Here is a 10,886-nt window from a genome sequence, read left to right as displayed (position 1 = left end):
GTATCCAGGGCCTTTAAATAAATAAATAAAAAGAACAACTTCGACATTGACAATTGACATATAAATCTAATAAATGTCATTGTCAAATCGGATCGAAAATCGAAATTCTCCGAGAAAATATTTTTGTGGAACTGGAACTGCAACACCGTTTATTGGGTAAAAAAACAAAGATTCTCCCAATAAAGGCCTAAAAATGGCTTCTGCGTTAACAAGTCACTTAAAAACTAAATTAGTACGTAAGTGTCAAGTTTAACTTTGTTTTGTAGCTCTAAATAATAACCAAACTCTTACATAATTGTTATAGTTACAAATTGACATCTGTTATAATTAAACAACATTTAAAATTAAGATGTAAGAATTTATATTAAGATTCTAATTCATTGACTATACTAATTTTCAGCCAAAAATGGGTACATGAGCATTGTTTATATCAAGTCTGCTCAATACAGTTCCGATGGTAGACCTAATTTGGCTGCCTATAAAAGAGGAACCGGTGGTCGCAGCAGTTTCAATGGTATTGTAGCTACTGTGTTCGGATGCACGGGATTTGTGGGCCGCTATGTGTGCAACAAGCTTGGGAAGACTGGCACACAGGTAAATAATACTTTTTTTAATAACTAAGAAGGTTTGATTTAGTGTATGCTCTCATTTATTTACATGTCTTTGGCCTCAGTCAAGTACAGTGTTTCCAATTCAAAACTCAAAAGATTGTCTAACAATAAATATATACATACTTGCATTCTGATAAACACTATATCTTTTAAAAATATATAGCTATGTATTGTTTTGTAGTAAATTTCAAATATTCTGTATGTGAAACACATTTCATTACTGAATTGCATGAATTAATTGTTATCTTTCATAACAAGAGATTTACAATTCAGTAATATAAATCTGAAATATGTATTAAAGTGCTTACCAAGTTGAAATTTTACTTGTGTAGATTGAAATATCAAATTTTTGAATTTGAAATTTTTGTACATGATTACAGATGATTCTGCCATACAGGAGTGACTTCTATGATGCAGCAAGATTGAAGTTGTGTGGTGACCTAGGTCAAGTGTTGTTCACACCTTTTGATTTACTGGACGAAGAGTCAATTGCTAAAGCAGTTCGCTATTCCAATGTTGTAATTAACCTTGTGGGCCGTGACTATGAGACCAAGAACTTCAAATACATGGATGTACATGTGGAAGGTGCCAGGCGTATTGCTAGGTAACATAGTCCTCTTAATTATGTATTTAAATATATAAAACTCAAAGGTGACTAACTGACATAGTGATCTATCAATGCACAGCCCAAACTACTGGACAGATTGGGCTGAAATTAGGCATGCAGGTAGATGTTTTGACGTAGGCTTATGCAAAGAAAGGATTTTGATCAATTGTACCCTCAAGAGGAGGGGATGAAAGTTTGTATGAAACTTTGTCAATTTTAAACCAATCGGGCTGAGACTTTGCATGCATAAAGCTACTATAACTTAGGCATTCAGTAAGAAAGGATTTTGATAAATTCCACCCCTAAGGGGATAAAATAGGGGATGAAAGTTTGTATGGAAAGTTATAGAGTTATAGTTTCAAAAATTTGTTCATAAATCATTAAAAAATACAAAATATAATGTGATTCAATAATTTTTAAAATCAACCCCTAAAGTGATAAAGTAGGGGTTGAGAGTTTACATTGATTTCTACACGGACGCAATTGCGGGAGTCCGCTATATTTTTATATATAGGATGTCCTGTGATGAATCTAATGCAAATAGGAGACAACAATTAATTATCTGAAACGTTTGATTTTTATTTTTATAATATGCAGAAGAAGAAGATGTTATAGTAGTTAACCAAGTTAATTTTTTTTCAGATTTTTAAAATAATGATATGTCTAATTATTTTTAATATAATTAGACAAACAAATTGTTTTAATAATATACATAGATCATACATATTTCTAAATTTTTATCAAAATAATATTACAGAATCAGCAGAGAAATGGGAGTGGAGAGATTTATCCACCTATCTTATTTAAATGCTGAGGAGAACCCTGTGCCGCTTGTGATGAAGAAGCCTTCCATGTATAAGGTCAGCAAATATTTGGGTGAATGTGCTGTGAAGGAAGAGTTTCCCACTGCCACCATCTTCAGAGCTTCTGACATCTATGGCTCAGAGGACAGATTTATAAGGTACCATAACATTCTGTAAATATTACATACATATACCTTAATTTTGTGAGTTTGTATAACTAAACTGGATCTACTAAAGTTTGTGAGCTAACGGGATCTACTAAACAGATCTTGAAAATTCTTATACCAAGAAAGATATGTTATTAGAGATTTTTGTACGCTTTATTTGATCCTTGTACTCAGTATGTTAAACCACAGGGTGTTTGCTAGCTTTTTGTATATACAGACTAGTGGATGCCTCACAGCTTCATCCGCATAGTTTCCATTCCTGTGGGAATACTGGAGTAAAATAGCTTTCCATGAAAGCTGAAAAGAAAGAATTGTTAAAATTACGAAATATTAGTTTCCTTTCTATGAACAAGTTGTAATCCATATGTGCCATATTGTCATCATGATTGGTTTTTGCTTTTTTTATGATAGTACTGGGCAGTTAAAAAAATTATGATAAACATTGGCTCATGTTTTGAATGTGGCTGAATTTGAGGCTGATGCGAATGGGATTTGTCCATTCAGTACTACCTAAACAATAACACTTTTGTTATAATATTTTGCTGATTATAGTAATGGCTGTTGCAGATCGTTTGCGACTTTCTGGCGACGTCACAGCCACTACATGCCACTGTACAAGAATGGTAAAGAGACCATCAAGCAGCCTGTTTATGTAGCTGACGTGGCTGCCGGTATTCTGGCAGCAGCACGCGACCCTGACACCAGGTGTCAGATTTATCAGGCTGTTGGGTAAGTCAATCATCATCATTGTTATCTGACGATGGGCGCCTTCTGCTGGACAGAGGCATTATCGACTTTGCTGACAAAAGAAATGATATCCATCATCATTATCAAACCATATAATCGGTAACTGCTGAGTTCGAGTCTCCTCTCAGAATGTGAGGGGTTAGGCCAATAGTCCACCACACTGGCCCAACGTGGCAGACTTCACACATGCAGATTTCAGGAAATTCTCTGGTATGCAGGTTTCCTCATGATGTTTTTCCCTCACCGTTGGAGACACGTGATATTTAATTTCTTAAAATGCACGCAACTGTAAAGTTGGAGGGGCATGCCCCAGACAGAATTCTAACCCACACCCCATGAAATCAGAGGCAGAGGTAAACTTAAACAGTTTATGCTGTGCATTTAATATGCATAATTAATATAATTTAATTTGATAATAATATAAATCTATATTTTATAAAGGAAATTATGTTGTATGGTATTTACTGTATAATGGGTGTGGGTAGGTAATGCTTCTGATATTGATAGTGTATTTGTGCTGCAGAAGAGAACTGTTTGTGTGATATATAAAATGGGCCCTGAAGTTGTTAAGGGAAAAATTAAAAAAAACTACTGTGCATAGCCAGTAAATATTTCAAAATAGGTATACTGTATGTTCGTAAAAACGTTTGTTTTTGAAAGTGTTTGTAAAGCCTAATTGAAATAAATGAATATTGACTTTGACTTTGAAGTTTGTTGTATTGTAGGAGGTAATCTCTGAAGATTTTGAAAATTACCAACTGAAAGCCGGGTTAGTAGTGAGTGTCATAGGCTATATTTTATCTCCGTATTCTTACGGGAACGGAAACTAAGAGTGTAAAACCGCGGGGCGTCGGCTAATTTATAAAGATAATTATTGTGCAAAAAATTTCAGCTTGAACAAGACACATTTTTAATTTGGCTTCCATTTTTAAATCCATGTTTTGATAATACTCATTATACTATGATTATTCATCATCATCATGTCAGCCGATGGACGTCCACTGCAGGACATAGGCCTTTTACAGGGACTTCCTAACATCACAATACTGAGCCATCTGCATCCAGCGAATACTTAACTTATTTTGTTTTTATTTTTAGGCCAAAAAGATACATGCTCAGTGACCTGGTAACCTGGTTCTATGCTCTTACGCGAAGAGATGAGAAGTGGGGATTCCGCCACTATGATATGAAATACGATCCCATTTTCCCGTTCAAGGTGTGGGTTGCTAATGCCCTGTCACCTGCTTATCCTTATGGTGGTCTACACTGGGAAAGTCTAGAAAAGGTATGTGTTTATGTATTTTTCCCATATCTACATAAATTTTGATATCTCACTTATTCAATCTTCATTTATAAAGAAATCTACTGCTTGATTAAAATATTCTTTGTACAACTATAACATAAATCTTATATACAGACCTGTTTTATATCATCAGAACCTCTAAAATTATTATCAGATGTAGTTTTAGATACCCTCTAGATAAGAGCCTAATAGCTCAACGGTAAGAGGACAGTCATACTCATCACAGAGGGATGGTGGTTTGGTCCCCACCCCATTTTGTCTATTGTTGTAACCACTCCTAATACAGTCTTCCTGACTAGTTGCGAGAGGAATGGGAATATTGACCATATTTAAAAAGATATGGCAAATATTCTTTTTTTTTTTTTTGCTTTATTTTGCAGGAAGCTACAACAGACAAACCAGTGAGAGGTGTACCTACCCTAGAAGATCTTGGAGTTACCCTCACAAATATAGAAGATCAAGCACCTTGGGAACTGAAGCCCTACCGTGCTTACCAGTACTATATAGATCAACTTGGAGAGTTCCCAACCCCTGAACCACCAAAAGTTCAAACAGCATTGTAAATTCATTATTTATGTACTATTGTGATCTAAACTAGAGTGGTAGAGCTCTTCTAATAAATTATGTTTTGTTTTACAAAGTTATTATCATTATTCATGTGACCATTTAGTTGATAGACACTGAAAATAAAACAAAATATTACAGAATTATATTTATTTTGCTTAATTAAGGTGCAGCTGGCCTGCCTCGTCCGAATCCTCCTCTCTGTAACAAAAATTAAAATTTAAAATAATATAGTTAAAAGTATCATCAAAAAAAACATACATACAGCCGAACGTAGAACAGTAAACGAGTAAACAACAGTATGTTTCTGATGAACAAATCATTTCTCTTTCAAAATTTGATTCATCTATTCATTAAATTTCAGGTAAAAAATACAATGCAAAAAAAAATATTACAAAAATAACAGTACTAGTACAATGTAGAATTGTATAAATGATAATGCTATGTATGATATCAATGGAATGGAAGTACTAAGTGAATTAAAATGGATAAAAAAGCTTACAAATTCAACACCAGCAGATCCTGGACCAACATCAGCTTTCTTATCATGTCCACCAGCACCAGGAGTAGTGGGAGCACGACGGTATGCAGAGCGATCTTCAGCCGAGCGAGCTGGGGCATCAGGGCGGCCAACGGCACCTCTCCTTACAGTCTCAGTACGTACTGATCTCTTGAGGGTAGCTGGTACAATTTCAGGGGGCAAATGAAGGAAGATTCTCAAGTACTCAATACCTTCATTTGTGAGGTACCTGAAACCAAAAATAAAATTATATAATGCCCTACACTAAGATGCAATTTATAATGAGATAAGACTAGTTTGGGGTACAGACTAAACAAACCTTTTCCAGTTATTGCATTTAATAATCTATGATTCAATTACTACTCATCTTCATGTAATATTGCAATTGCAGTACAAATTATTGTTCATGTGATAATTACTATAGTTGTAAAAGAGAATGGTGCAAATGAGTACACCAATATGCATTGCTATGCAGTAACAAAACTAGAAGTCAAAATAAACAACATTCAATCCATTCTGAAAGATGACAGTAGTCTAGTTATCACTTTTTTAAAAGGGTCCTAAAATTCATTAGTGTTCCCACTAGATTGAAAAAAAAATATATATTTATGTATGTTTTTATAAATACATACTCACATCACTAAAGGGACTATACTTTTTATAGCATTATAGAGTGGTTGTTATATGGAAAGAAAAATGTATACTTTTTCATTAGTACACAGTGATTTTCTTACACTAGCCATGTTTAAACGTATTAAGTCCATGACTTCTACTTATTGGTCATGGTCAACAACAGTGTACACATGCAATCCCAATTTGTAAACAAAAGAACGAATTCCTTAGAAAGTGTTTTTTTTGCAAGATGCCAACAGTCGAGTTTATTACAGGCTAGGATAATAAAGCGACAAAAGAACAATTTTGGCAACTTAAAAGGTACTTTTTATAACAAATTGTTGCTATAGAGAGTGGGTGTAACGTTATATAGTGTGTATTATTATATGGAGAGCAAGGTAAACCAATCAATTTTGATGTTAAATCGAGTGACGTTACTTGGAGTTTACACTATACATGAAATATTTTTTTTTAAATATTGTTTTCACAATATGAGCCAAAATGCAGTCCATCATGATGGTCTATTATATTTTAAGTGTTTCATGGTGTCACATAAACACCAAACCTTTAGGTAAAGGTTTAGTGTAGTGTTTGATAAAATTGATTGTATCAGAGTCGCAATTCACTTTCAAATATACATATACAAATTAAAATGTTGTCCAACTAAACTGTAAGTGTTTGATAGTCAACCAACTAAGAATTGTAAGTGAGTTTGTGGGCGCTCTTAGCCAACAAAGAACTATAGCGCTTCTAAACATACAAAACTAAACATACAGAGGTAATGAGGTTAAGGAATGGAAACAAGATATATTGTTAGGGTTGGCATATGCCAAATGACAATTAATTTGTTTGATATACACCTTTTCTATCGTCTCCCCTATCAGTGAGACATAATAAATTAAGATTAATCTAGTATTAACAAGTAACACATACACACAATCATAAATGACAATTATCCTACTAGCTATACAAATGATGCCCACATGATATGGTGGCAAGAATACTGGCTACGGGTAATAATTAGAATAAGGTCGCCTCGAGGGAGGGTGGGGGGGAAGGTGGGGGACCTCCCTACGTTATTTATTTACCGCTGAAAGTAGTAGTTTTTTTTTATGATTTTTTTAAATTTACGAATTTTTTAGGTTAAGTACGTATATTTTTAGGTCAAACCTCACTGGTATAATCACGGTTCACTCACAATCATCTTATGCATCACTTGTAACAAGATAATTCACTTTTTTTTTACAAGAAAACTAAAAAAAACTTAATAGTATTGTAAATGATTAATTAATATTGTAAAAATTAATGACAGTTATCAGCTGTGTCAACCATAGACCAAGTTTTTTATGACTGACACAGACTAGCATAGCAAATTTGTCACAGATTAACAAATACTACTAATAAATTCGAAATTATTGCCAAAATTAATGGATGGATGGATATCATCTTTATTGATAATGCCAAACTTCTTCTGTGCCAAAGTTTTAGTAATGGCAGAAAGCATTTTTAAGTGGCTACGCCAGAAGACTCGCTTCGTCGCCCCTTCATTCAGCTTCACCTATTCGGACCTTAGTTTTGCTACAGAGGTCGCCGGCTCTGCTTCTGGCTTCGCGCTTTACAAAAACACTCTAGGGGTAGGGCAGACAAGACTGCTTGGAGTCGGGGTGCCCAAATTTTGAATTTTTCAAGTAATTATCTAACACTATTTCATTATCTGTGGTTATTCTAGGTTTACTGTCATGCATCTGTGGCTAAAAACACGTTTTATAGGTTAGTCTATGACATTATTGCTTTTGTCAAATGAAAATTGACAAAAATATTAATTGTATTTAATTATTTATGTTTTTTTGGGATTTCTTGTTAAAAATGTGTATTATCTTGTGTTGTGAGTTATGCTTGTGATAATTGTGAGTGAAAAAATATAAAACCAGTGACTTTAGACCATGAAATCTGGCCAAAATATACGCACGTAACCTAAAACTTTTTTAACAAAAAAAATAAAAACTATCAGTCTCAGCGGGTAAAATCATGTTGTAGAGGTATTATTAGACTCCACAATATCCTCTGATATCATCATCTTATTTCTAGGAAGGCGACCTTATTCTAATGCCAACCCCTGGCTACATTTCCACATTAGAGAGCCAGGCCTTTGCACAAAAAATGAGCCTTCTCTCACCACTTGAGGCAATAAGATGTGGTTTTAATTCGAAAGTATCATTGACTAAACAACAATAATGCTTAAATTTGATGGATGATTAAATTAAAACTTTGATAACAGTGGCAATAGTAACTATATACAGACTAAATTTACAATACTGTATAATTGTGTATCTGAAGTATAAACATGTTTAACAACTCAATATCTAAAACGGAAAAAAACGTTACACAGGCAGGTTACTTACCAGTAAAAATGCCTCCACGCAAACTGTTCCTTGACGTATCCTCTAGATTTCAAAGACTGCATAGCTTTAATAACTTGGAGGTTAGGAATCTTCTCAAGATCTGGGTGTTTGGGTGCATGGTAGTCCTTCTTCGCTACCATAACACCTTCTTTAAAAAGGTATTCATAAATAGAGACACGGTTTTGTTTTGGCATCAACATCTTGATACACTACCTAAAACGAGAAAATCCTTTTAATCGTTGATCCTCCGGCAAGAGGTTATAAGTCAAAAACTTAAGATTATAAATTTGTGGCATAAAATTAATATTTCACTGTGTTATTAATTTAGCACTTTGGTGAATGATAAATAATAATCGCACTGGTTCTCACTGATTAAAAAGATTTTTAAAGCTATAAATTAAAAACACTACCTTTCGCCTGTTTTGACAAAAGAAAAGAGACAGAAAGAAAATGAGTGAAGTGTCAAAATGTCAATGTAAAAAGTTGACAGTTGACAGTAAAAGAAGGTTTATTTTTAATTCTATTTAGGGCTCTGTTTTCTAACTCTTTTGTGCCTAAGATAGCAAACAACAGACAGGCTGATGTTGGAAAGCCCGTGACTTGGTGCTTCTGTGGACTGAGTTTCTTCTGAAAATCTAATTTTATTGATAGGTAACAAAGCAAACAAACATTGCTTTGTGTTTCCGATGATACCTTCAGCAGTTAAGAAATAAAAAGTTCGTTTGTCTCTCGGAAATTGCTGTGAATAGTGAAAAAAGCACAAGCACAGTTATTCTCTGTTTGTTAAAGTGCTCAAAAGGCTTAGAATCCAAATGGACTTGTGAACAGTGACTTGGATCAAAAAAGTAGAATTCAAGAAATTATCTGTCCTGTACTCAGGACGTAAAAAAAAAATGTGACATCTGTGGATATGATTTTAAACTATAGTCTTTGATGGTTCTTCTTCATTTGTCGTCTGTGATTTAAAATGTTGGAATCCCATAGATTAAATAAATTTACTCTTTGGTTGGAATGTTTGTCGTTCTCGTTGGTTTGTACTTTGTCGTGGTTTGTAACTTTTTCGTGTCGTGATGTTTGTGATTTATAAATTTGGTTAAATTTAAAATAAAAACTCTTGAAGTGCATCATTAACCTGGGAAGTGCATCATTTAGCTAACATAATTTAGTTCAGAATGGATTTTCAAAATCGACCTGGTGGTAAAACCGGCGGAGGAGGCGTAGCATCATGGTCGGAGAGCAATCGAGATCGCCGAGAAAGGTTAAGGCAACTTGCCTTAGAGACGATCGATTTAAATAAAGATCCATATTTTATGAAAAATCATTTAGGTAAAGTATAATTCTCTCATGTTATTGGAAAGCCGTTCCACAACCACACACACAATTTCACAACATGTAGGGCGAGGTGGTGATTTGAATAATATATGAGATTGATACAATATTACTGAGGTCATAAGATGCAGACTACCCCTGTTTTAATACCTCATTTTAAAGTTGCCAGGTATCAATTTGGTCATAAATTCAGTAACACAGCTAACTTTAGGCATCCTACTTCTTGGTTATGTTTCTTTTATTATGAACTTAGTGTTTTATGAATTTAAAATATAATAATATTGTATTCTTAGATTTAACCATCTAACCATCTTAACATATTCCTTTTTAGGATCTTATGAGTGTAAGTTATGCCTCACTCTTCATAATAATGAAGGCAGTTACTTGGCCCACACTCAGGGTAAAAAGCATCAAGCTAATTTAGCACGGAGGGCTGCTAAAGAAGCTAAAGAAGCACCTCAACAATTGGCTCCTGAGAAACCCAGAATAGAGCCCAAGAAATTTGTTAAAATTGGACGACCTGGTTATAGAGTCACAAAGCAGAAAGATCCAGAGAATGGACAGCAAAGTTTACTATTTCAAGTTGACTACCCAGGTAAATTATAAGTTTGCTTTTGTTTTAATATAGAATGATTATTTTCCTTATAAATCTCTTTAAATACTTAATCCCTTGAAATATTTTTTGTGCTTGAACTGTCACTACCTAATTGTTTGATTATATTTTGTAATCATATTTATTACAGAAATAGCAGAAGGTGTTCAGCCTAGACATCGCTTTATGTCTGCATACGAGCAGAAAATAGAGCCCCCAGACCGCAGATGGCAATATTTACTATTTGCAGCGGAACCATATGAAACTATAGCATTTAAAGTTCCCAGTAGAGAAGTAGAGAAACATGACTCAAAGTTCTGGACCCACTGGAATAAAGATACAAAGCAATTTTTCCTGCAATTTGCATTTAAAATGGAGCCCTTAAGACTGCCTCCGGCACCACCTAAGATTTGGGAAAACCATGGCATTCGCTTGCCTCCACCACCTGGAGCTCAGATGATGGGAGTGCCACCTCCACCACCATTATTGCCAGTACCTCCTCCACCCCCATCTATGTAACCAATATTTTATAAATATAATACAATAAAATGTATGAAAAAAAAATTATTTCTATTAATATAATATCTTCAAATAATAGCAATTAATATTTAAAAAAATACCTACTATAT

At 34.1% G+C, this 10,886-nt stretch overlaps 3 protein-coding genes across 3 annotated transcripts; 2 read left to right on the top strand and 1 right to left on the bottom strand.

Moving 5' to 3' along the window:
* The first annotated feature begins 62 nt into the window (after window positions 1-62).
* LOC112046040 (NADH dehydrogenase [ubiquinone] 1 alpha subcomplex subunit 9, mitochondrial) lies at window positions 63-4,945 on the top strand. Its single transcript, XM_024082492.2, has 7 exons — window positions 63-236; window positions 401-594; window positions 992-1,215; window positions 1,976-2,179; window positions 2,756-2,917; window positions 4,034-4,220; window positions 4,619-4,945. Exons 1-7 carry the CDS (start codon window positions 194-196, stop codon window positions 4,799-4,801), a joined length of 1,197 nt encoding a protein of 398 aa, XP_023938260.2. The 5' UTR covers window positions 63-193; the 3' UTR covers window positions 4,802-4,945.
* On the bottom strand, window positions 4,938-8,885 carry LOC112046041 (40S ribosomal protein S10). The gene is made up of 4 exons (XM_024082493.2): window positions 8,747-8,885; window positions 8,337-8,549; window positions 5,305-5,551; window positions 4,938-5,003 (listed from the first exon to the last, which is right to left on the bottom strand). The coding sequence occupies exons 2-4, from the start codon at window positions 8,534-8,536 to the stop codon at window positions 4,965-4,967; spliced, it is 486 nt and encodes a 161-aa protein (XP_023938261.1). The 5' UTR covers window positions 8,537-8,549; window positions 8,747-8,885; the 3' UTR covers window positions 4,938-4,964.
* Window positions 8,886-9,378: 493 nt separating this feature from the next.
* On the top strand, window positions 9,379-10,842 carry LOC112046044 (splicing factor 3A subunit 2). The gene is made up of 3 exons (XM_024082501.2): window positions 9,379-9,662; window positions 9,997-10,260; window positions 10,409-10,842. The coding sequence occupies exons 1-3, from the start codon at window positions 9,509-9,511 to the stop codon at window positions 10,774-10,776; spliced, it is 786 nt and encodes a 261-aa protein (XP_023938269.1). The 5' UTR covers window positions 9,379-9,508; the 3' UTR covers window positions 10,777-10,842.
* The last annotated feature ends 44 nt before the right edge of the window (window positions 10,843-10,886 follow it).

This window comes from Bicyclus anynana, chromosome 6, assembly GCF_947172395.1.
Source record: "Bicyclus anynana chromosome 6, ilBicAnyn1.1, whole genome shotgun sequence".
NCBI lineage: Eukaryota > Metazoa > Arthropoda > Insecta > Lepidoptera > Nymphalidae > Bicyclus > Bicyclus anynana.
The sequence above is the reverse complement of the archived record's forward strand: the minus strand, read 5'-3'. Positions and strand labels throughout refer to the sequence as shown.